The 26,120-nt window shown below is 43.5% G+C and overlaps 2 protein-coding genes across 4 annotated transcripts in view; one reads left to right on the forward strand and one right to left on the reverse strand.

Moving 5' to 3' along the window:
- TOM1L1 (target of myb1 like 1 membrane trafficking protein) overlaps nucleotides 1-18,877 on the forward strand; it is a 38,349-nt gene extending 19,472 nt beyond the window's left edge. For all 3 annotated transcript variants that reach the window (XM_044981743.1, XM_044981741.1, XM_044981742.1), the window contains exons 8-15: nucleotides 3,192-3,325; nucleotides 8,555-8,615; nucleotides 10,061-10,181; nucleotides 11,402-11,498; nucleotides 13,044-13,104; nucleotides 14,368-14,467; nucleotides 14,793-14,874; nucleotides 17,330-18,877. In XM_044981743.1, coding sequence (XP_044837678.1) covers nucleotides 3,192-3,325; nucleotides 8,555-8,615; nucleotides 10,061-10,181; nucleotides 11,402-11,498; nucleotides 13,044-13,104; nucleotides 14,368-14,467; nucleotides 14,793-14,874; nucleotides 17,330-17,396 — 723 coding nt within the window. In that variant the 3' untranslated portion in view covers nucleotides 17,397-18,877. The remainder of the gene's footprint in view (nucleotides 1-3,191; nucleotides 3,326-8,554; nucleotides 8,616-10,060; nucleotides 10,182-11,401; nucleotides 11,499-13,043; nucleotides 13,105-14,367; nucleotides 14,468-14,792; nucleotides 14,875-17,329) is intronic.
- A 1,348-nt stretch (nucleotides 18,878-20,225) lies between these two features.
- LOC123345681 (cytochrome c oxidase assembly protein COX11, mitochondrial) lies at nucleotides 20,226-26,119 on the reverse strand. Its single transcript, XM_044982669.1, has 4 exons — nucleotides 25,786-26,119; nucleotides 24,647-24,802; nucleotides 22,905-23,030; nucleotides 20,226-22,105 (listed from the first exon to the last, which is right to left on the reverse strand). The coding sequence occupies exons 1-4, from the start codon at nucleotides 26,110-26,112 to the stop codon at nucleotides 21,923-21,925; spliced, it is 792 nt and encodes a 263-aa protein (XP_044838604.1). The 5' UTR covers nucleotides 26,113-26,119; the 3' UTR covers nucleotides 20,226-21,922.
- Between the last annotated feature and the right edge of the window lies 1 nt (nucleotide 26,120).

Below are 26,120 nucleotides of genomic sequence, written 5' to 3' on the forward strand. Positions count from 1 at the left end.
CATGGGTGGTTGTTGCTGGCTGAGAAGGATCCCAGGAAGGTGCAGTATCTGCTGTTTGTTCCCCAGCCGTACCCAAGAAGAGTGGGAACTTCGCCTTAGGAAGCCTAATGGAAAAGTGCATGAGGCCACAGCTTGACCCAGGCCAGGGGATCCTCCCCACTTATACGTTGGCCTGACTTAGTAAGGAGTGCACCTCCAAATCAGAAGCAAAGGTGTCTACCCCCACAGATCCCTCGAGGGGTCTTGTTGGGAGAGCAGGGAGCATTCTCATAAGCATGAGGCCAAGTCTTCCTCCAAATGATCTTTGAAGAAGTCAGATCCAGGCCAGCCTAAACTGAGCAGTTGCTCAGCCCAAGAGAACTTAGTATGTCCAGAGTCTCTTAGGGTTAGGGTGTACTTACCAAACCAGCAATCAATGAGCACCATAGTGACTGTTCCCACCAAAGTGATATCAGCCCTGTCATGGTGGAAGAATTCCCGTCAGGTTTGCATCCGTGTTTCCTTTCTTGCTTCTGCACAGACAGGATGATCACTGGCAATGCATCCCTGTTAGGTTGAGGCGCTCACGTGGACAACGGTACATTGCAGGACACCTGGACATCTCAAATGTCCAGGATGTACATCAAGAGCCACGAGCAGTTTGAAGGGCTTGCAAAACCTTTCTCCTGTTCACTCAAGGTCACCATGCCTTCATTATGTCAGACAACATCACAATCGACTCTTACATAATGAACAGGCAGAAGTGTGATCTGTCCCCCTGTGTGCAGAAACGTTGAGTCTGTGGAACTGGTGTGTCAGCAATCAGATTACCCTGTTGGCCGTCTACCTCCCAGGCAACCAGAATGTGCTGAGAATGGCTCTCTCAGCAGCCACTTTGTGGTCAATCATGAGTGGGAGCTTCACGACACTGGTAAACAATATTTTTGCTCTGTGGGGAATGCCCCACCAAAGACCTGTATTTCTCTCAAACAGGAAATGTAACATGTACTGTTCTGGAGGAGCCCTGGGTCACCACTCGCAGAGCAACACTCTACTTCTTCCATGGTCAGATCATCTGAACTATGCCTTCCCTCCACTACCACCCCTACCTCGAGTCTTGTGCAAGATTTGGCACGCATTATTCTCAATGCCCCAACTGGCCCAGACAGTTTAGGTTCCTAAACCTCCTATGCTTGTCATCTCAAGCACCAATCATTATTCCTACATTTCCCAATCTCCTGACTCAAAGGAGCAGCAAAATCAGGCATCCCAACCCATGGGCACTTTATCTCAGAGCCTAGTTTTGTCCTTAGAGCAATTGTGTTCTGAAACTGTATAGAACATCCTTTCTAGTAGTGGGAAGGAGTCCACTAGGAGATGCTATCTAGCCAAGTGCAAACATTTCTCTGTTTGGGTGCATCAAAGGCGTATTTCTCCAGAAGCCACAGATATTCCTCTCATTCTGGATTATATTCTTTCCTTGAAGACAGCAGGCTTGCTCATCAGTTCCTTATGGGTCCACATGGCAGCAATCGGTGCATACCATCTGCCTATACAGGGCTACTCAATCGTCACGCACCCTCTGACTAGCAAATTCTGGAAAGGCCTAATCAGAATTTTTTGCACCTATAAAAAAAGGCCTACTCTTCAATGGGATTTGCACTTCGTTCTCTCACTAGGCCTCCTTTTGAATAATTAACCTCCTGCTCCATGTCTCTCCTATCCATGAAGGTTGCATTCCTGGTAGCCACCGCCTCAACCAGGAAGGCTGATGAGCTTGGGGTGTTGATGGCAGATCCCCCTTACACTATAGTGCATAAGGACAAGATTTCATTATGTTTACACACTAAATTCACCTCCACAGTAGTCTGAGTTTCACCTGAACCAGTCTATCCACTTACCAGTGTTCTTCCCAAATCCTCACCCATCCTCAGAAGAAAGGAGGTTCCATTCTCTTGACATTTGATGAGCCGCAGCCTTTTACCTGCGGACAATGAAAACAGGCGGGAAATACCATAGACTATTTGTCGCCATATTGGAAGGGGTCTGGTTATATCCTCTGAAAGAATCTCAAAATGGATCTGGGGCTGTGTTTTGCTCTGCTAGACGATTAGACAGCTGATCTTTCCACAAGAGATCAAGCAGCGTCTACAGTACTGCTTCAAGGGTTGCCTCTTCTTGATATTTGTGAGACAGCTACATGGAGTTCAGTCCATGTGTTTGTGAGACACTCTGTATTGGTACAGGACTCCTCTACTGCTGCATCTTCTGGAATAGCAGTCCTTCATACAGCTCTGCCATCTATGACCTCACACCCTCCTCCTATTTAAGTACTGCTTGTCAGTCACCCACATTGGAATACACATAGGGACTAGCACTTGAGAAAGTTACTTGCCTTATAGTAACTGGAGGTTCTTGGAGATGTGTGGTTCCTGTCTGTATTCCACTACCTTGACCTCCTTCCACTAAAACAACAAGGAGTCCGGTGGCACCTTAAAGACTAACAGATTTATTTGGGCATAAGCTTTCATGGATAAAAAACCTATTTCTTCAGATGCAAGGGTTTTTTACCCATGAAAGCTTATGCCCAAATAAATCTGTTAATCTAAAAGGTGCCACCAGACTCCTTGTTGTTTTTTGTGGATACAGGCTAACATGGCTACCCCCTGATACTTGACCTCCTTCCACTGCGCTTCAGATCTTCTCTGATTTGCAGTGAAGAAGGAACTGGAGAGGCGATTGGTCTGCCCCACCCTTTATCTCCTCAGTCGAAGGCATGAGTAAGCCAGAGCAGATGTGCAGGCTAATGGACACTGCTTTCAAAATTCTCTGGCTCCAGGCACGTAGAATCCATCCATACCCACAGTGGAACATGAATAGGGACCACACCTCTCGAGGAACCTCCAGTTACTATAAAGTACATTACTTTCTCTTTATGGAGGAGGATGACTTTCCAGAAATGAGGCTGGGTTATGAGTTGGGGTAGGAGTGCTGGTCATGGTGATAGCAATTATCAGCTGCATTTTGTAAGAAGTTGTAGGGGATCAAATATAAGGGATTTGCGGCTCACCCTTTAAACTGTATGTGGTCATGTGAATTAGACAATGCATTATCCTTGTGTCTCCAGCACCCAAAAGTTTTATAATTCTCCTCCCAAACTGACAAGTGTGAGAAACCACAATGATGATGGTTTTGGTTTTTTTCCTGGAAAGAAACTGTACAAGATATGTCGAGTGATGCAGGAGAGGATCGTGGAACTGCTGGTGGCAGTGCAGAATGAAGATGTGATAGCTGAATTAATACAAGTGAATGAAGATCTGAATAACGTCCTCCTGGGCCACGAAAGGTAAATTTATTAGTGAAACCAGAACCTGTCATTTCCACTTTGGTCTCAGTAACAGGTTCTCCTGACTGGGCTGACCAAATCTGTTAAAAAATGTAACACTCGGGTACGATGTTTATGTCATGGTGCAGGGAAGCTGCACCTGTATTCCCCCTCCAAGGTCCAGCAAGGGCGCCCACTCTCAGGCATCCAGCTCCCCAGCGATCATCTCCCTTGGGTGGAAACACATGTCTTTCTCCCTTCTGACCAGTTCCCTGCCTGCCCTGTGAATTCCCCAGCAAGCTCCTAAGACACTTAAACTTAATTCAATTAGGTTTGTCCGGGATATTGCAGGAAATTTTTATATCTATTGCGGTTTAATCTGCTCTTTCAGGGTGAAATTCACCCCTCTGCAGAGGACTAACATGAGGCAAATGGGCCATTTAAGTGCCACTTGAGCTCTAAGGGGCTTAAATGGTCCATCTGACTGGTGCTGGCTGTCTCCAGAGAGATGAATTTCATCCTCCCTCAACAAGAAAGGAACAGCTCTTTCCTTTTTGTGTTGTACTTATATTTGTCTGCTGATCTTGTCTCTCCAGGCACTTGAGAAGCAGCAGACAGGTTAAAATTAGTAGAAGGGTCCCTAGAATACCAGCTTGCAGGGTAAACCAAAGTACTAGCGTAGCTGGGAATAATAAAGCATGAGGAAAGAAACAGGCTCTGAGTCCTTCCGTTAGCATGGGACTCAGATACAGTGGATTTGGCTTCAGTCAATTATGAGCTCTCTTTGTTCCTTTAGTTACCCACATGCTGAGCTTAACTGCAGCGTGCACATGCTCCTAGGGAAGACAGACAGTTTTACTGCCGGCATCAGCCAAAGGGTGGAGTTCCTGCTTCCTTAAAAGGATCACATGCCACTCTCCACAGTAGGAAACAAATACAGGCACAAATATATGTATTATTTCACACAAGGAAATCCTGGATGCTTGTGGTGTTGACATCTGCATTTATTTACTTATTGCTTTCATCAGTGGGATAACTAGGGCTTAGAAAATACCAGAATTTCCGCATTTCCCAAGCAACAAATAACCGAGAACATCCTGGTAGATCAGGATTAGTCTTAGCTGTGAATGGATGGCTTTCCTAACCAGAGGTGAGATGACCGTGTTCTAAAAACCATTCTACAGCACCATGTGGGTTGGGGAACAAATTGAAGCATTGTGCTTCCCACATAGGGAAAATTAAGCCTTTCAAGGAACATTGCACTCCTTGGTTTTGAGTGGAGTGCACTGATGAGACCACACTCTGCTTCATCCATCAGCTCTGAAGTAGATTGTCATCAAGAAGACCAACTTCTCGCGTATTTAACACTGCACAGGACACCACACATTTCTGACAGGCCTTGGAGACATGTTGTCCTGCCACATACTCTGTTCAGTCACTCACTGCTGAGGAACTGGCAAAGGGGGGCATATTAGAGGACAGTGGGGTGACCTGGGAGAAGGAGAGTAGAATAAAGAGGAGTTGCAGTGACCAGGAAAGGGAAGAGGAACAGAGTGGGGGTCAGGGAGGGGAGGAGAGCTCCAATTAATGCCTCGTCCTTGTTTGCCTTCTGTCAGTTCCAGTTTATTTGAGAAGAACGTTGATTAACTTCTTCACGCCACAATCCCTAGCGCTGTAACACTTGGAACGTGGGCTCCAGGCATATATCACAAGATTGGTTTTCCATTGTGTGCCTTTTTGATACAGGAGCAATTTTTGTGGAAACTCTGAGGCTGCTAATAGCATGAAGTGAGAGGCTCTTAAAAGCTGCTTTAGGTGCTGTTAAATCTGTGCAGGTATTGCTGTTCTGTCCCTGTAGTGGGTCTTGGGAAAATCCCAATAAAATGTGTTCCCTCTGGAAAATAACCCTGACCTCTGAGAATTTGCACAGTGAGCTTTTGGTTGTAGCAGGGATGACAGCATATAGACAGTCAGTAGCGGGCATGATGAAACAAAGCTATTAATAAGTAAAATAGATGGACTTTGTTTTTGGGGGGGGAGAAAGAGGGAGTTAAAGACAAAACAAGAACCCATCTGTAATGGCTCAGTCTGGCTTACAATTTTGGCTTTGGGACTCTCATTCAAGTGCCATGAATATGTTTGGTTCTGTGTTTGTACAGCCCCTAGCACAATGGGTTCATGATTGGCATTCCTAGGCACTACTGCTATACAAATAATTATCATAATAACAGTATATATATGTTCAGAATAATAACATAGAAGTTAATGAGCATCGTGTGGCTTGCACTTACAGTTAATACTTCAAAATTCCTTGATTTTCTGGTTTTAATTTGGATTATTATTATTATTGTTTGTTGGTATTATTATTATTTTATCATTAACTGAGTCTATCCAGAAGAATGCCAGAACATTTTTCAGACTACATAATAGCTTCCTTTTTTTTTTTTATACAGTGTTTTTTCATCAGAGGACCAAAGCATTCTGCAGAGATGGGTGACTTTAATTCATCCACCTGAAATACCTATTAGGTGAATCAGTAAATATCATTGTCCCTATGTTTACAGCTGCAGAAACTAGTGTCACTCTGAGTTAGTTTCCCAGACCACAGAAGAGCTCTGTGTAAGCTCAAAAGCTTATCTCTCTCACCAACAGAAGTTGGTCCAATAAAAGATATTCCTTGCCCTCCTTGGCTCATTGATTATAATGGCATTTAGTCAGGGAAGCAGGTTTAGACTCCTGCTGTTGCAAAGAATGCAGTGGGATCTCTCATGATCAGGAGTCAGTACTCCTGTGCAACATCATCTACACTAGCAGTTTCCAGACCTGTAATTTGCATTGGGTGCAACTCCATCAGTGGCAGCCCTGGTGGAAGTTGCGGTGTAGATAGGGGCGGCTCCAGACCCCAGCATGCCAAGCGCGTGCTTGGGGCGGCATGCCACGGGGGGCGCTCTGCCAGTCCCGGGAGGGCGGCAGGCGGCTCCGGTGGACCTCCCGCAGGCACGCCTGCAGGAGGTCCACCGGAGCCGCGGGACCAGGGGACCCTCCACAGGCACGTCCGCGGGACCGGCGACCGACAGAGCACCCCCCGCGGCGTGCCGCCATGCTTGGGGCGGCAAAATGGCTAGAGCCACCCCTGGGTGTAGAAAAGGCTCAGGCAGGTTCAGATATTTTTATCCCTGTGTAATTTAACTTAAAGATTCAAGGATTCCAAGCTTGTTCAATACACCCACTTCTAAATAACAGCGCTGCAGAACACCATCCCAAAGGCCAGAGCAGACTTGTCTCTGTGTCACTGTGGATTTACTGACTTGGAAAAACATGGTGATTTCTACACTGAGCAATTACGGCATCCCTTCAACTGTAGCCTGGGATCTGTCTCAGTTGAAACAAATATTCTGTTATGTATTACACAGCTGCATGATTAATACATACTCACCCCTAGTATGTTTTCTTTTAGGCCTATCCATGAGGGATTGTGAACAGAAAGCTTTGCAATTTTAAAAAATAAAATGTTGCATTAGTGGCATCTGGAAGGTTACGGACTGTATTTTGCACTGACCACTGCTCTGGCAACATCTTAGTTACTATGGCGTATGAAGTAAAGAATGACCACATTAAAAGCAACAACTTACCAATTACATTGCAAGCCTTGTGTCTCCTTCCCACCAGACAACCAGCCTTCAGAGAGTGTTATCACTTTTGCAAATGCTTCAGTGTGTATAACTTGCATTTAGTTTTTGCACAAATGTCTTATCTCTGTCATGCAGATGCTCTAACGAGTGGAACCAGTGGGTATGCAGTAAACAACGACCATCTTGCCCCATCCTTCCTTTTTTTATTTGACCATCAAATCTCTTCCAAACGCTTCAGCCAAACTGTCATTGTATCTTCCCAGTGTCGTTCTAGCAAACTTTCATGCTATTCTTCACAATATTTCATTCAGTTTGATTCGTAAGTTTAGTGTTTGCAGCTGCGGGTTATGTTTTACAATTCACTCTTTAAAGAGGGTTTTTCACTTCTCACCTAAGGAAGTTCGTCGCGTTAGTAAAATACAAATGAGTTTCCCTTTTGGTTTCTGTAAATTCTATTTATCCAAATGTTGACCTAGAATCAGGGGCGGCTCCAGGCCCCAGCATGCCAAGCGCGTGCTTGGGGCGGCATGCCCTGGGGGGCGCTCTGCCGGTCACCGGGAGGGCGGCAGGCAGCTCCGGTGGACCTCCCGCAGGCACGCCTGTGGAGGGTCCGCTGGTCCCACGGCTCCGGTGGTCCACCAAAGCCGCAGGACCAGCAGACCCTCCGCAGGCACGCCTGCGGGAGGTCCACCGAAGCCGCCTGCCGCCCTCCCGGTGACCGGCAGAGCACCCCCCGCGGCATGCCGCCCTGCTTGGGGCGGCAAAATGTCTAGAGCCGCCCCTGCCTAGAATCTTCTTAATACTGACAATTAACATTTTTCTTGGAAAGCTGAAACTTCCCCTTGAATTATGAATAATAGCTTGTGGGTATGGCTCAACAAATCCCCAGTGAAACAGTTCACCCGTTGATTGAAAGGGCAGATAATTGCTCATGGGAGTGTGAAATTGATCAAAGACTGTTTTAGCATTCTCATGCAGTAGTACTGTATCCTTATTTAACTGTCATTTCTGGTTGCAGTTGCATTGTACCTCAAAGCTGCTATACATGTTATTTGCAGTGGTTTCTACTGGCTTGGTTAATATTTGCTACATAAGGATTTATTATTTAGTATAGGAAATCCTCAGTATGCCCTTGAACACACTGGTGTGTGAGATGCTAAACATTATATAGGTATGTTTTAACTAGTTGCAGCTGTTTGCATACATTTGAGTGGCAGTATGACTGCTTTGAGGCAAGTCACATTGCATTTCCTGTATCTGATTATCAACAAAGATTCTGGGCAGAGTCCCGATGAAGTCAAGGACAATGGTCTCTGCGTGTGTAGTCTACTGGCCTGCTGCACGTAACCATGGCTTTAGTGGTTTTGATAACTCTACCATAGTAGTTCTTCCTTATGTCCTGTGACTCAGAGCTGTGGTTCTGGTTCTAATATTCCTACAGAGGACATTAGTGTCTGTATGTGCATTTGGCTGGGGCTTGTTAAATACTTTTCTAGATCCTTTTGTAGGATCAGACCTTTGCAGGAACTGCTGGATTCTTATGAATGACCCTTTTTTTTTGAGTGATGCACCTGAGACGTTTAAGACTCAGTTATTGACAATGTGCCCTTTCCAACAGGTTTTCTCGGAACAGAGTGCGTTTCTTGGAGAATCAGCGAATCCAGCGTGAGCAAGCAGAGGTGAGTAGTTAAGGACAAATCCCATCAACTTCAGGGTAAGAATCTGGCTAAGATTTTATGAACCAGAGCTTTTCCTCTTTTGTTGCAACAAATGTGCTTTTGTGACCTAAGGAATTCTAGTTGCTTGCTATCCTCTGTTGGATTCAATATTCTGTCTCCAACAGAGGATAATGTTGCTCTATTAATTTGCAAGAGTTCCACTTACAGAATCTCATTTTGTAGCACAAGTATCAAATTACCTTCAAATATAACATGGAGAATAGGAAAAGACAACTGAAAAAGAGAGAAAATCTATTCAAATGCAGTTTTATTACCTCTATTGCTGCGTATTAGATTCAATTCTAATCTCTCACATGATGTGAAGAGATTTGTTTCTTTTCATCTATAGTCTTATTTTTCACTTATTGTCTCTAGGGGCGTTTATGAAGCTGGAAAATGAATTTTTAAAGGCTACTTTTCTCCCATCACTGCTCCTATTTTATTAATCATGCTGGCCCTAGTAGTGATACACACGTTTCACCTTGTACAAAGCCAAAATTAACTCCGTTTCCTTTGCATCCTGCATGAGGCTGATTACATTGTGACTGAAATATAGTCCGTAATTATTACAGGAAGGTAGTAATCAATTTGGGTTTTTCGATGAAACACTCCTATAACTGGCTTTTTTTTGTAGTCAGATAGTCCATTTGTAGTTTCTGACTGTTGGATGGGTTAATAGTCCAAAATGATCCAGTCTGCAGATCATGTAGCTCATTCACAAGTCCCCAAGTTTAAAATAAATTTATTTTCGCTAGTGCTAACAAAACACTTTTATATCACCATGTGATATAGTTAATTCCCTTCTGATTTCATTCTTAACTCTATTAAGACACATCTGGGCTTAAATTGCAGCAAGGGAGGTTCAGGTTGGACATTAGGAAAATCTTCCCAAGTGTCAGGAATAAATTGCCTAGGGAGGTTGTGGAATCTCCATCATTGGAGATTTTAGGAGCAGCTTATACAAACACCTGTCAGGGATGGTCTAGATAATACTTAGTCCCACTATGAGTGCAAAGGACTGGACTAGGACATAAAGTGTTTAAAAAAAAAAAAAAATTGGGTCAATCAAAACATTTCAGTTTTATTTTTAAATACTATGAATTAATTAAAATTCTGAAACACAAATTTTGAGCCACTTTTTAATTTTGCAAATGTCAAAATGGGATGTTTTGACAACTGCAGAACTTTTCTTTTTAAAAATTTTCAAAAGGGGAAATTCAAAACCAACTTATTCCTGCAAACAGTTTTGGTTTTGATTAAACTGCCATTTAAAAAAATCATAGAAAAATTCCCGACCAGCTCTACTGGTCACCTTTCCTCAGTAATATTCAGATTCTGATTTCAAATGTTTGTATTAAGTGAAAATAGCAACTTAAGTTTACTTTTTAAACTCTTTTTCTTCTTAGATCTATCGCAAACAACCATCTGCTCCGTCATGTGATCTACTTGACGTCAATTCAAGTTCTTCAATTCCTGTGCCAGCATTGGGGGGAACTGGCATCGAGACGCCTCAGTTTTCAGAATTAAGTGAGTGAAATATTTGTATTTTCTCTGAACTGTTAGGAAGTTTGATATAAAGTAGTTCTAACCTTGTGGAGCTGGAGCCTACGCAGATGGAAATGACAGTATGCTGAGTCACATCACGTGGATGTGGGACTAGGGGGCCTCAAAACTAATGAAGACATTTCTGAAAGTAAGAGTTGCTTGCCCCTGTCCCGCTGCTGCTATGGTTCAAGCGTGTTTCCTCAGATGAATTTCAAATACATGTGGAAGGAAACAAAACGTAGGCCCTGAAGAGAGAGTTTGTGAATGTGCACAGTATCAAACAGAACACTGGCCCCAACACGATACACTATTGCAGGCGTGTACATGTGATGTTGGATAAATGAACTACCATAACAAACCATATAAAGATGAGCTTTTTTGTATACATCTCCTGAACGTCATTTTGGAATGGCTCACAATCAATGAGAGCGGTGTTATTCCTTTGTAGTAGTCTTTCCTAAAACAAAGAACCACTGTGGCCAGAACAAGAAATTCCTTGCAAGAGACAAATGTGTATCCAAATGAAAACAAGAGAGCTCTGATTTGAACCTTTAAGGGAAAGTAGAGCTGATTTACTATTGTATACTTAAGGTACGTTGTACCAAAATCTGTTGATGTGAGAGGTTGTGTATTGAAATAATCTGCCTCCTCTGTTATTAAGTGGGGGATCATTAATAATTTACAAGGAAGCAATCTCAGTCATCCATGCCCAAGAATGTCCATATAACCCTGCACCTACGTAACAGCTCTTGCTGGCACAAGTTGCTTGTTCTGTAGGTTCAGAAGGGAAAGGCATACTTATCCTTTCTGAACTTCCTACAGGTGTTCAAGGAGCCCCTTCAAATCTGCAACATGTTACCTAGGTTGGGAGAAGTAAGAACTCAGAGTAAATGTATTGTTTTCCTATTAGAATAAGAAATGGGTGGTCCTCCCCCCCGCTCCGGGCAATTTAAAATATCAGGCAGAAGTACAATGCATTTCTGAAATCAACTCGACATTTCTTACCACTTCAAATTTACCTCTAAATTGAATAGCAGCATCTTCAGTATGTATTTCAAAGCAATTGCACAACACTGCAACTTCTTCACTGCAACTTTATACCCCCTCCAAAAAAAACAACCCATTGATAAATAATAACCCAGTAAAGACTTAATTGTTTGTCAAATAAGTTATGCAAGTTTTAATACCAGCTTGAATTTTAGATTGCAGATCTACAAGTGCTGCAGATCCAAGCATCCACCATCCTTTGCTCTACCCTCAGCTTGATTTACTAGCTATAGCAAATGCTCAACAGCCCTCGTAAGTAATATGTTACCAAGAAACTGTAGCATAATGTTTTCAGAGATGTTTGTTCTTTATATTCCTGCTCTGCCACATACTTTTGGAAGGATCTGTGAATGATTGGAACTACTTATGATTTGCACACTCGTTCAATAAAGCAGGAATTCCTATCTTTTGCTCTAGATGCATCCTGTCACACTTTAAAAATAGGCTGCTTTTGTAATACCCTTTGACCAATAATTAACACATTCAATAACCCAGCAGCCAAAAGTATTTTTAAGATTTCCTACCCGTCCTCCCAACCCTCCCTGTCCGGGAGAAACACATGAGCCTTGCAGAATGCCTTACAGGTCAATAAACTAAGCCCTGGTCTACACTACGAGTTTAGGTCGAATTTAGCAATGTTACATCGATTTAACCCTGCACCCGTCCACGCGACGAAGCCATTTTTTCAGACTTAAAGGGCTTTTAAAATCGATTTCTGTACTCCTCCCCCGACGAGGGGATTAACGCTGAAATCGACCTTGCAGGGAGAGGGGAGCAAATGAATACAAAACAAATCTGGTCTCTTTCTTGTTTTGATCCACTCCATCTCTCTTATACATCTTAGGCTGGCAGCAGACGGTGCAGTATGACTGCTAGCCATCGTCATCTCCTGGCTGCTTGCCAGAAGACGGTGCAGTATGACTGCAGGCAGGACTGAATCTCCAGGAGACAAAACTTAAAAAGAGAATGACCTGGAGTCACTCCCATTTATGTCCATGTGCCCCTGACAGATCTCACCGAGGTCTGCCAGGAGCACCCATGTCTGCCCAGGCGCCCCTGACCGACCTCACTGAGGTCGGCTAAAAGAGCACCCAGGAGACGACAACAATGGCTACCAATCGTAATGCACCGTCTGCTGCCAAAAGGCAATGAGCTGCTGCTGTGTAGCCATGCAGCACCACGTCTGCCAGCACCCAGGAGTTGTACGGTGACGGTGAGCTGAGCGGGCTCCATGCTTGGCATTGTATGGCATCTGCACGGGTAACCCAGGAAAAAAGGCTTGAAACGATTGTCTGCCATTGCTTTCATGGGGGGATGGGGCTGATTACATGAACCCAGAACCACCCGTGACAATGTTTTTGACCCATCAGGCATTGGGATCTCAACCCAGAATTCCAATGGGCGGCAGAGACTGCAGGAACTGTGGGATAGCTACCACAGTGCAATGCTCCAGAAGTTGACGCTAGCCTCCGTACTGTGGATGCACTCCGCCGAGTTAATGGTCTTAAGTGGGGACACACAGAATTGACTGTATAAAATCGATTTCTAAAAAATCGACTTCTATAAATTCGACTTAATTTCATAGTGTAGCCATACCCTAGAAAGCTTAGGACCTAGGAGATCAAGTTCCAAACCTTGCAGAGACCGTCCTGGCAGCTGTCCCCTATCGGTGACCCTAGTGATCTCAGCTCTGGCACAAGGTGACAGTCAGCCAGTAGAGAAAAAAAATCAAGTTGTATGAGTTCATGTTCTTCTGTTCGTTTCTCAGTGACCACCTATGTGTTAATCGTTACCTAGGTTTGCAACTGAAGCACAAAGCAAAAGCCAAAGCGTCCCTGATGGTCATCTCTATACCAACGTGAGTAACAAGGAGACTCAGAATCGCATTCTTCCAGGGCAAGTGTTAAAACGGAGGTCTCCTCCCTCTTGTTCTGCTAGCTGTCCAGATGGAAGTAAAAGATCCATCCCACAGCACTTTTGCAAGGCAATAGGGAACAACCTCAATGTGCAGGCCTCAATCCCATTCTTGATACAACACGTTCTGTTCTGAAAGGTTGTGTGTGAGATGCGCACTGTGACCAGTTGGGTCACTGCAGTTTGCCTAGGCCTTTACTGTATGAGTAGTATTTAGATAATGGATGTATACTGCGCATTGAGATTGCTGTATCAGAGAGCCACTATTCAGTATGTTTACCCAGCTATAAGTTTCCTGTTGCAGACCATCTAGGCACTGTAAGTTTAAAAAAAAAAAAAAACAACAAAAAAAAAACTTATAAGAAAAGAACCAACCAGCTAAACACAATGTAGGATAAACGGTGTATGGGCAAAATATCCCACCACAAAGGGATGCAGTCTCTGCTTAATATGAGGAATGTGTATGGTGGAGGGAAAGACGATTGGATATAAAAGCAAAGGGATTGGGGACCCAAATAAGCCAAATTAAATAAATGACTTTTGTATCAAACTCTGAAAACAGCCAGAGAGGAGGTTGCTCATCTGTTCTTCAGCAGACCCTTTGGATGGGAGTTCACCATGTCCAAGAAAGACTTGCTGTATTATCTATATTCTAGCAGCACCTAGAGATCAGGGCTATGTCGTGCTAGGTTGAATCTAGTGACTGAGGTGAGATCAACCCTGACCAACCATAGCTGCAAAGCAGGGTTATAAGGAGAGAGGCAGTTAGGAAGTTACTCCTGTGATTCTTGCCAAGATTATGAAGGGCTTTCTGTGATCACATAAGAACTTGCATTGTATTCTTTGCAAGCAGTACAAGTCTTGGGAGGCTGGCATCACCCACTCCTTCACCCCTGCTGTCAAAGAGCAAGTTAACAGCCATGTACAAATCTCACAGCCTCTGGCTCAATGTATCAGAATAGAATATATACAAGTAAATTATACTGATGTACACTACAGTAATAGAAATATGGGCTCTAGCAGTTGCACATGGAGAACAACAGTAGATTGTTTTGTGCTGCCTGACCTGATCTGTAGACTTTGTCTGTTTTTGCCACCTTACGAAATAAACAGTATAAAAACGTTGTCTACCAGCATACAAATTTAAACAATTTTTTGTTTGCACTGCTTGCTTACATACTAACTTGATTATGATTGATTTCCTTAGCTTGCCACTGTTTTAAACCCAGTGCCTTTGCAGACCGTAAACCTCCAACCTGTTAATGCCTCATCACTGAATGAGACAACACCAGGTGCATCACCAGCAGGTAATAAAGTCATTTTACACTTCAGACCTAACCTTCACATTATGCATCTGTTTTCCCGGTGTCCCACAAGGACCTTGCATAGTGGATCTGAAGGATCACAGCGAAAAATCAGTAGCAAAAACTAACATGGTCCAGGGCTCTGTGTGATGACTTTGAGAAGTATGCATATGTTTAATATTTAGAGCGTGAAAATGTATTGGGGATAATCAGTTGTTGTCTTATGTCAATTCAAGATGCAAAAGAAAGCAAACACTCATCAAGCATGTTATTTGCTTACTTTAATATATGTATTAATTTGTCTTTTTCCCCCCACACCTCCTTTCAGACGTATCAAAGAGCAGTTCACAGACACCTCATTATTATGAGATAATGGAATTTGATCCTTTAGCACCAAGCTACAGCACAGAGTGAGTAATTCTGAAAATTACTAATCTGCAGTTTCTCACTGCTTTTTAGTAGTGTATGATGGAATGATTTATTGGACTATCAATTAGCGGCCTTTAATGCGTGTGATTAATGTGGGTTAATCGCAGACCCTCTGGGCGGGAGGGCAGCATGAGCTGCTCCAGAGAACCTGTCTGGTCAGGCACAGTAACAGAAGCCGCCACCAGAGGGTGGGAAGAGAAGAGGCTCTCTTTAGAGTTTAGAGAAAGTAATGTGGTTTTCATCTCGGCGTTTTTAAAGTAAAAACAGGATGGCTAGGGGCTTGCCGGAGTGCCCCTCTCTCCCCCACTTGCAGAGCTGGCCCAAGCCACTCTCCCTATGCCTCCTGGGGCTGCCCCACCCCCATCCTGTGCCACCCGCAGCCGAGGCTGCCGCCCCCCCAGCTCCACACTGCTCACGGTGGGGTGTCCCCGTCTCAGCCCCGTGTTGCCTGCAGCAGGGACTGACCCCCCTCCCCTGTGCTGCCCGAGGCTGAGACTAACCCCCACCCTGAGCTGACCCCCTCCCCCATCCCCTGAGTCCCGTGCTACCCGGGGTTGGGGCTGACCCCCGCCACCTCCCTCCTCCCCGCTCCAGACTGCCCATGACTGGGGCTCAATCCCCCCATCCAGTCCTGTGCCACCCACAGCTGGGGCTAATCTCCACCCCCATCCCCACCCCACAGCTGGGGCTGATCTTTCTCCCCCCTGAGCTCCATGCCTCCCCTGGCTGAAGCTGATCTCTCCCCCCCACCCCAGCTCCGTGCCTCCCCCGCTGAGGGATTCTCCCCCCCCAGCTCTGCGTCTCCCCCAGCTGAGGCTGATTTCTCCCCGACCCCCCTCACTGCAGCTCTGTGCCACCAAGGGGTCAGCTCTGAAGCCAGCACTGCCTGCCAGCAGCAAATTTCCCCACTTTCCTGCTGGTGGGCAGGGGCAATGCTGAGCCGCCTCTCTCTGCTCTGCCTTACAGCCGGGACAAATGCCCAGGTTTGGTGAAAAAGTAGGGCCGGCCGGGACAGAGCTGAAAAAGGACTGTCCTGGCCAAAACGGGATGGATCGGCACCCTAGCCAGCCCGGGCCCTATTGTTCCCAGCTGGCCCCTCACGCCCGGGACCAACCTCCCTATGTCATGTCCCATTGCCCCTAGCTGGCTGCTCACTCCAGGGATACCCCACAGAGAACATGGGTCTGACAAGCTCAGCCTCCCTGCACCAACCTCTCCACCCCTGCAGTATGATGAGTCCCTGAGGTAAAATCCACCCTCCCTTGCAAACAAGGGCTCACTCAGAGGAAGGGAGCCCACCTAGCTCCATAAAAGTAGGTGAGCCTGGTGAGCCCAGTACCAGAAACCACCCTTGCAGAAGCAGCAGCAAGACACCTTCCTCACCCTCCTCCTGCACAGGTTATTGCCTGGTCCTCCCCATTGTCACCCTCTGTCATCCCAGGCCCTCCTCCTGCACAAGTCATTGCTTATTTCCCCTCTCCCCTGTCCTCCCCCAACACTGAATGCTTGAGTGATTGGCTGAACAAGAAGTAGGACTGAATTGACTTGTAGGCTCTAAAGTTTTACATCGTTTCATTGTTAAGTGCAGTTATTCCTTTTTACATAATTCTACATTTACAAGTTCAATTTTCATGATAGAGATTGTGATACAGTACTTCAATGGGGTGAACTGAAGTTTCTTTTATACAGTGCAAATGTTTAATAAAAAATAAACGTAAAGTGAGCACTGTACACTTTGTATTCTGTGTTGTAATTGAAATCAAAATATTTGAAAATGTAGAAAACATCCAAAAGTATTTAAATAAATGATATTCTATTATTAACAGCGCAATTAACAGCGATTAATTTTTTAATCACTTGACAGCCCTACTTTTATTGTATGAAATTAATCAAATTGACGTAGGTATCAGGTGAAGGTGATTAACATTAATAGGAGTGGCTAAATTCTGTGCAGTTCTTTGAACGTTCCTGGGTTAGCTACTTAAGCAATAAACCTGTGGAGGGGGGTTTATTAATAGGTAACTGGAAAAATAGCGAACCACCTATGTGCTGAAAAATAATCTAGTTAACTCTTGTTCAATGGCATGAAAAGCTGAACATACCAGGACTGATCTTGGTGAGGACAGGCCGCTATAGCCTCACAGTATATATTAGCTCAGAACCAAAATCCTATTTCATTCAAAACTGAAAACAAGTTTAGTGGTGTCTCCTAGTGTCCCAGTTGGAGATGTACAGTATCTTCGCAAATTCACCACAATTAGCAGTGTGCTCAATTTTGAATGCTGGCTGTCCTGCCACTTCAGCTGCTGAATAGTAGCTATTTTAAACACTTAAGAGAAATATTCACAATTGAGCAGGATTTCACTGGCAAATTTTTGCTGAATAAAATGAAATGAGCATGACCTAGTATTTACCCTACTCTTCTTCTTCTTCCAGAGCTATTTATGAAGAAATTGATGATTATATCTCCAAATCAGAAGTTAAAAAGCATACAGATTGCTAAGAGTGGAAGGTGAACTCTCTTAATGAACACAAAAGTTATTCTCTGATGCCAACACTAGACTGCTTTCTATAACTGACGAGTGAATACAAGGATAAGTCTTGTTTGCTATTTTGAACATAGCAACAAATAAGCATTGGGGTCTTATGGGTTACCCACTTCCATGTGTTATGTTTGGATCTGCTTTCAATTCTGATCGACACTTTTTATATAAGCGAAGTAAGGCCCCCAAGTCTGCACACACTTATTTTTCAAGGGGACTATTATTGTATGTATTTTTTGCAGGACTGGGGCCTGGAACAGTTTTGTGTGTTTGCAGAATTGGGGCCTGAAACAAACTTGTCTACAGAATAATGCACTCTGACGCTAACTGAAGCAGAACACAAGCAGTCTTCAATTACAGAGGAAATCTTGGCTTCAAAATTAACTAACGTGCTGAACTGCTTTGTTCTTTATGTAGCAAACAAAATTAAACTACTATTCATCTATGGGAACTGAAAAACTCAATCTGTTTTTTAGCATTAGTACTCTTAGTTGGGCAACTCATGTGAGTGACACCATCCAAAAACCTAGGAGAAGTTCTGTATCTAGGATTCTCCTATATTAGATCTATCGACTGTTGTGTGAATATACTCACTGTGGAACCCTTTTGCCTTTATATTTTGACTGCAGATGTTACTTCATTCTAAAACCTGATTGAAGTGTCTATTGTAAAACAAAGGAGGAAAAAACACACCTACATTTTACACAAGCTTTTGTTCAATGCACAAGTTAATGGGTTTTGCCTTAATAAGGACCCGCTCTGAGTTGGAGCCCGAGCTCTTTCTTCCGGGCTTGTCAGAATAGGAAGTTGTTTTTTGTTTTTTAAACCTCTCTGCTTACTTGTATCACACCACATCCTCACTTTTAATGTTAATGTGCCTCTTTAAGAACTGGATATGAACCAATCAAAACTTTCCTAAGTGTTGTTTTTATTTTTCAGTTTTTAATCCTATAAGGAAAAAAAAATACACCTCTACCCCGATATAACGTGACCCGATATAACACGAATTGGGATATAACGTGGTAAAGCAGCACTCTGGGGCGGGGCTGCGCACTGAGGCGGATCAAACCAAGTTTGATATAACGTGGTTTCACCTATAACATGGTAAGATTTTTTGGCTGCCGAGAACAGCATTATATCGAGGTAGAGGTGTATCTGTAGTGATGGAAAAAGAGCAATATGGAAAAGTTACTTTGGTTATCAAATTATTTTAAATAAGTACCTTGAGCATTAAAATGTGCTACTTTTATTAGCAGGGTTAAAGTGCCTTCCATGTTTATGTTGAATGTAAAATTTGCACTTTCATGAAAGACGTAATAGTGCTCTGAATTGAAAGCTGTGATATAAAACTTAAATAGGTTTTTGCGGCTAGCAAGTCAGATTAAGATTTTTTGAATCTGTATGTTTAAAGTTAAAATTTATTATTTTAACTTCCAAAATGTAAGCAATATTAAATTATATTAAGTTCTCTAACTGTTATACTGTCTTTTATAAGACAAAACCAGGGGAAAACCGATTTGTGGAAAACTACCACCTTACCAGACTTCTTACCAGTTGTCATTCATAAAGGGTGAAATACCCATCATGTAACACCACCCCACAAATACTTACACCAGTGGGAATACTTGTGTGTATCAGGTGTCACAGGTACATGGGTGGGGATGAGCCTTCACAATGGCCAACATGCCGAATTGCTCTAGAGACGAACTAAAAAGCTTCTCTCTCACCAACAGAAGTTGGTCCAATAAAAGATATAACCTCATCCACCTTGTCTCGAATATTCTGGGACTGACATGGCTACAACATGCATGTAAGTTGCTCTAGTGCAGACAAAGGCCTTACAGTCAAATCACAGACCCATTAAGAAACATCTTGTCTTTAGCCCGATGTGGTCTACAGCTTCAGAATCAGGAATGATTTACACTTGTTTGTCAGTAATCTGGCCAGAACACAGAATTTCTCTCCCCTGAACATTTTTTCCTGAATTGGGCCAGAGAAACAAAATTTTTCACTAGGCGAAGTCTCAAAATTCCATTTTAGAAGAAATGAAATGGAATTTTCCAGCTTGCTGCTCAACTCACTCCAATGGAAAATTCCCAGCCAACTCGATGCGTGCTTGGATTTTGTTGTTGTTGTTGCAGCATAGCTATGCCAGTAAAAGCCCTAATGTAGATAGTTATATAAGTGCTTTATGGGGGGACATAAACTGGAATAAGCTATACTCATAACTGCATTGATAGTAGGGGTGGGGAGGCTCTGTGGCTTAACTATGCTGGCACAGATAAAATGGCAAATCTTAAGTGTAGACAAGGCTTAAGAGAGGGGATGCATGGCAGAGTGTTCTCGGATAGGGCCCCTATACCTCTGGTATTTGCATGGTATGTAATAGTCTGAGTTCTTTATTTATAAGGCATATATAATGTATCACTGGCCCAGAGAACTGGGTGAAGTTGGTGGAGGACTCAGGGGCAATTTTATTATTGGTATTTATTCAATGTTTGTTTGTGCTGCTATGGCAATATGATCGGAGGGAAAAAAGTGTTTATTTGGAGTTTCTAACAGTCTGTCTAAAGCACCCAGCGCTCCAAAGGAAGCTCGTGTTTGTTATAGTCTATATATTTTGAAGAAATAAGTCAATAGCTACATTTCCATACACTTCTCTGGGGCCAAGATTGGGCCTTCATTCTGGAATTTACAATCCTGCACAGGGCAGGGCTTTGCTCAGACTCTCCACCCCGAGTAAAAATCATTTTATGCAGCAGAACAGTGTAACACTCAGCATAAAACTGTAATATTTTTAATCAGTCTAGTTCAGATTTCACATTGTGTTATTACAAAAGATACACTGGATGCCAGTAAATACAGAGTACAATAATGTTCTTTGTTTTGAAAGAGACTTCCAAAAACAACCAATAATTTGGATATATGTAAGAGATGCACCAAAAATAGAGACAGAGGAACAAGAGCTTCTCTGCATAGCACTGTTCTTAAATCATATGCAAATGTAATTTGCAGAGACCTAAATGAGAGCAATTAGATATTTTGTCATGATTTCTAATGTGCCCCTCATGGTGATGTCTGTACTATGAAACAGTACTTTTGGTATTACTTTTATCACAGTCCATGCACTAACGCGAGGGTAGGAGGGATGGTCTAGGGGGAAAAGGATACTAAAGTAGGATTTGAGTCCCGAGTTCAATGTGTGAGAGAGCTTGGGCATAACACTTCTTCCACCCTTTGCCTCGGTTCCCCCATACATAAAATGGGAATAACTGCCTATGTTACAGGGCTCTTGTGAGAATAAAATCCATTAATGATTAAGATAGCGTGGAAAGCCATATTAATACCTAGATAGAAGGGCAGGTAGGTAAGAACCATTCTGATCTAGTATTTCCTCACAGCTTTTGAGATAAGCTACATCGCTCTTCCTTTGAGAGTCTTCTGTAAACACTTTTGCTACTTTCTTTGGGGCTTAGGTAGAAACCAGCAATGCAAAACATTAAGTTCTGCTTCAAAACTGCTATGTTACAATAAAAAATAACCCATTAAGAGCTTCTATACCATCTTTCATTCAAAGATATCTAAGTACTTCACAAATCAGCCTAATTCTCCTATAAGATATTTATGGAGAAATTATTTTCGTCTACCACCAAAATGCAGTCACATCTGAGGTGAACAGCAGCTCTAACAGTACACAACACTGTACTGCTGTTTACCAAAACTGAACACCAATACCTACTGGAACTGTAAGAGAAATGCTTGTCTAACTAATAGCTTTTTTTTTTTTAAATAACCATAAGTAGTCAGGACCTCTGTTGTGCATAACATCCAAAACACACACTACCTCTAGCAGCAGTGACCATTGGTCTATGTCAGACTATTAATTCAGTACAATCTTCAAAGGGAAAGTCCTAATGAATCATCAATGTCTTTTCCTGTACCACATAAGTATTCTTTAGTGACCCAGACTGATTTTGTTTCCTCTCATCAAGTCTAACAAGATTAAGTAGAATATTTGCTGGTAAGGGGTATTCCTTTTCACCTAAAACACAGGATCAATGAAAGTTGTCTTTCTTCTGAAGTACCATAAGCTCTTAATCATTTTCAGGCATTAACAGTTTTCTTATCCGGTTTCCATCAACAGAGAAGATTATTAACTCCATACGCTCAGAGATTTAGTGGACAAATCTGTTCCTATCAACTGAATGTAAAGCTAAATCTGATAATTGTTTTGAAGATTTCCATTTGCACTTAGCTACAAAGATTTCCCTTTTCCTGTGTGTTCAGACACATCATTGGTCCTTGTATGGAAAGTAGAATAAAATTCACACCTTAAGAGCATCTGTCATGGTTTAATAATTTAAAATACAAATTCATATTGTACAGTAGTTCCATGTGGTGTTTCATATCCTTCTTGTGTCTTTGGAAGAATGTGTTTTGCTGCCAGGTACCAGAGAAACTACTCATTCGTTGTATAGATAGTATATTATTGATAACCTGGGAGTGGCAATTTGTGTCCTCCTTTTGCTTCAAAAAAAGTATAAGAAAGAGTGATCAGATCAACATTGGCCATTCTTGGGTCTTCAGCAAATTCAGGATCTATGAAGAAAAATACAGGCATGTCCACTTCCTCTTGGGGATTAAGCCGCTGTTCTTCAAAACAAAAGCACTGTAAATAGTGGAAAGTGGGAACAATTACAAAACAAATATGTACAGACTGCATGTTAAGAACAGCCTTTAAGTGTACTGTTTTTTCTAGTGCTCCTATTTTGATAAATTTAAATGTCTAATGGACAGCGGCAGCTCCAGGCACCAGCGCTCCAAGAGCGTGCCTGGGGTGGCAAGCCGCGGGGGGGCACCCTGCTGGTCCCTGCAAGGGCGGCAGTCAGGCTGCCTTCGGTGGCTTGCCTGTGGGAGGTCCACCGAAACTGCGGGACTGGCAGACCTCCTGCAGGCAGGCCGCCGCAGGCAGCCTGACTGCCATGCTTGGGACAGCAAAAAAGCTAGAGCCGCCCCTTCTAATGGAACAAGATCTGTGATTGTGATGGGATAGCAGGTTCTCTTTTTTCAATTGTTAAAACAGAGATATGGTCCATGACACAAACTTCTCCCCTATTCGTGATTCATAGATCATCTCCCCTCTCTGGTGAATGAATACCAAGTGGCAATTACAGCAACTGCTTAAATTGAAAAGTTCTATTAGGAAAGTATTTAATAGTTTTGAAGTGAACAATCAATACCTTATGACTATTCAACCCACAAGTAAGTGCCTACAAGATTGTTAGTGGTCCATCTCCTATACTCTGGGAGCCACTCTACTGGGACTTTTAGAACCCGCCTTCTATGATTTAGCCTAGGCTAAATAGATGAATTGATGCAGGCCCATTTGGAAAAGGATAATGTCTGAAATACTGAATTTTGCCAGTCTAGATTGCCTCACGCGCCTTGGAGTTACACACTTCACCTACTTGTATTTTATTGAAATATTGTCCTGCTTCAAATGGAACCACATTATATGTAGAGATTCCAATTACTGGTTTGTCTGTAGAATTCTTTGCTTTGTAAAATGCCAGTGCAGTCTCTCCTGGTACAACCTGTTTAAAAAAACAAAAACTATTATTGTATTTAATTTATGTTCATTACACCACTCTCACAAAGTTCTGTAGGACTTAAGTTGCTAAATTTATTCCAGTGATAATTTTTTTAGCTGCCTTAACTTGCAGTGAATCTGCCGTTATCTATTTCCTATATTTCCAACATTAGTGAATCTGGAAAAGTGATTGTAAATTAAAAACAGTATTGAGAACTAGCTTTAATATCCACACACACAATTAATCATAATACGGATGCATTTTGGATCTTATCCTACAAGATATTGGACTTCAAGGGTATATCTACACAGCCCCTGTGGTAGACTGTGTTTGAAGTTGTCGCTTTGGATGGAACTTGGGCTCTGAAGCCTTTTTCTTGGGGGGGGCGAGGGGGCTCGACTAGAGCCCAAGCTGAAACTTCAAAGTGCCATCTATACAGCATGCTGGGAGCTATGTAGACATACTCCCATTGACTTCAGTAGTTTAGCATCTTTTTGGAGCCTTATGACACCATATAGAATTGGGTCTTTGTAGATGTCAGATTACAGGTCTGTCGCATCTTACCTGCATTTAACATGTGCGAATTCAGCTTTACGCGGTTGGCAAAAACAAAACAAAAAGAAAAAATAATTTAAATACTGTTCCTGTAGTGCGGGCAATTCCGTCTGCCATTCAACTCGATGTAAGTTTGACTATACGCGGTTTTCGCTTTACGCGCTGACCGCGGAACGTAACCCCAGCGTAAGAGACAGACCTGTAATACACTTTGGTATATAAAGTCCAATAACCCCGTTGAAAAAAAATATCAAAACAGTAATTTCAATAATGAATTCAAACAAACTGATCAAGGAACATAACTGACCTCAGAAGAGCCTGTGTTGGTAACTAGTTTTAAACAGTAGCAATATTATTAAAGGTGTAAAAAACAAAAAACAAAAAAAATACAAAAATAAGTGCCCTACTTGACCTAAGCCCCAGTGCTGTAATTTACAATGCGGAGGTGGACTGCTTTGCCCTGCCAGGGTGAGCCCTGCAGACTTCAATGCCCACCTGCACTGTAAATTGCAAGACTGGGTCTCAACTTGCGTTTTTGCCCTTGCTTGCAGCCCGTGCAACTTTTATTAACCTTTTCTAAAACGTTCTAAGAAACTAATCTACAAACCAATGTGTATAGCAGCAACCAAGACAAATATTTGGTAAGTAAAAATATTTCAATCATTGTTTTTGCCCCTTAAATTGAAATAATAAACCTACAATTATTTTTAAAATTGTGCAAAATCCCTTTGACGGTATCCTTTAAATCTGTGGCATTAACATTTATGAATTCAAATGAAAGCTTCAATAATATTATTTGAGTGAGTGCTGAAATGTAAGACTCCCATACTGTAAATACTTGAGTAGTCCATGAATAGGCCTATCTATAGCCTTGATCCCGAAAAGGCTCATATCCATGTTTAAATCTTTTCAAAATCAGAACTAATGTATGTATTAGAAGCTAAATAGAACAAGTTTTAAACAGTTAAGATTTGAAGCCTCAATTTTTCAGTTTTGTAAGGTTTTTTTGTAGCTTTGATAATCATTCTATAATGTCTAACTGAATTGTTGTGAAAGTTTCTTACGTATATTTCTGTTTGCTGAGGTCTAAAATTCCAGTGTAGACTTGCATGCACATCAGCATTGAAAGTGACCTTAATGATACGATCTTTAACAGGTTCCATAGTCTCAATCTGGTCTGAATCATGGCCTGCTACTGCTGACCCACCTAATCCAGTAGCCTTTAGAAAAAGAAAAGTTGTAGTTAGCAGTATTAAAGTTGAAAACTTGATGGTATGTGAGATACCAGAAAGTAAACAATTTCAACCTCTGTAGAAAGAAGGTTAAAGGTAACACTACCCCCTTAAGAACTAGTCAATTTCAGGAAGCACTGAAAGTAGTGTCAGGTAGTACTCTTCCCTAGGAGGCCCCGCTCAAGTTTTTTCTTTTTCATTGATTTTTTTTTCTTTCCCCCTTTAGAAAAGGTTCCACCCAAATACCAGACCATAGTGGGAAAAGTGAAAATTACCATACACACAGTAAACAAACTAGGGCAAAAGGGAACATGTAATTTTGTTACACTGCCCCTTTGAAACAACAAATAAAAATAACCAGGCAGGTGCATAGCAGGGTCTTAGCCACTGACTAGGCTCCTAGGTGCTATGGTAATACAATCAATAAACAACAGCAAGTGGATGGCACTGATTTAAAATATATGGAGCAAAAGGCTGCAGCAAGGAGAGGGAAGTGAGAACCCTGGGCGCAGGTAGAGCCTGATCTTTAGGGTACAGCTATGCTTATGGCAGGGGGAAGAGTATGTAGGCTGTACGCCCACCCGGCCTAGGTCTACCGAACCGTGTAGACAGAGTCAGGGTTTAGGTGGGAGAGGGCCCTGCCCCCCTGAACCCTAGGCTATGCACCCTACACCGATCTCGACATGCCCGCCGCCTCCACACTGGTATTCTGAGCCAGCCTGGCGTCCTGCTGCTCGAGCTTCCCCTGCCGCCAGACCCAGCAGGGACACGGGCGGGCGCGGGCTGCCTGTCCCTGCAGCGCACAGGGACGCGGGCAGTGGGTGAACTCGACACCGCCTGGACGGCAGCCTTAGAACAGAGGCGGGGGAAAGAGGGAAGGGGGCAGCATCCCTAACCCGCTCCGGGCGTCGCTTAGGGGCCCCGGGGGGCGGGGGAGTCCCGGGCGGGGGGTCCCTCGTCCCGGCCCTGACCTGGCAGTAGAGGCGGTAGAGCGGCACGGCCGCGTAGGACATGCCCACCATGCCCACGGCCGCGGCGGCCACGTAGGTCAGGACGGTCCTGTTCCGGCGTCTCCACTCCTGCTGCTGGCCCCGCGTGAAGGGGTTGGGGCGCGCCGCCCCTCGCGCCGGCTGGAGGCCGGGCCAGGGCTGGCGGCGGGGGGCGCTGCCCGGCCCGCGGGGGGGGGGCTCCCCAGCGCCTCGGGCCCAGACACTGAGCAGGCGGGGGCCCGATCCGGCAGCCCCGCCCGGCAGCCGCAGGACCCCGAGGCACCTCCAGCCCCGCCCGCACAGCCCCATCCTCCCCT

The sequence above is a fragment of the Mauremys mutica genome, chromosome 12 (assembly GCF_020497125.1).
Source record: "Mauremys mutica isolate MM-2020 ecotype Southern chromosome 12, ASM2049712v1, whole genome shotgun sequence".
Taxonomy (NCBI): domain Eukaryota; kingdom Metazoa; phylum Chordata; order Testudines; family Geoemydidae; genus Mauremys; species Mauremys mutica.

What these genes read in the sequence shown, in the direction of transcription:
- LOC123345681 (XM_044982669.1), bottom strand. Translation starts at nt 26,112, where the DNA reads ATGGGGCTGTGCGGGCGGGGCTGGAGGTGCCTCGGGGTCCTGCGGCTG. An exon ending in TCTACCGCCTCTACTGCCAG is followed by an intron (nt 24,803 to 25,785) that starts GTCAGGGCCGGG and finishes CTTTTTCTAAAG; the next exon opens with GCTACTGGATTAGGTGGGTC. An exon ending in AATATTTCAATAAAATACAA is followed by an intron (nt 22,106 to 22,904) that starts GTAGGTGAAGTG and finishes CACTATTTACAG; the next exon opens with TGCTTTTGTTTTGAAGAACA.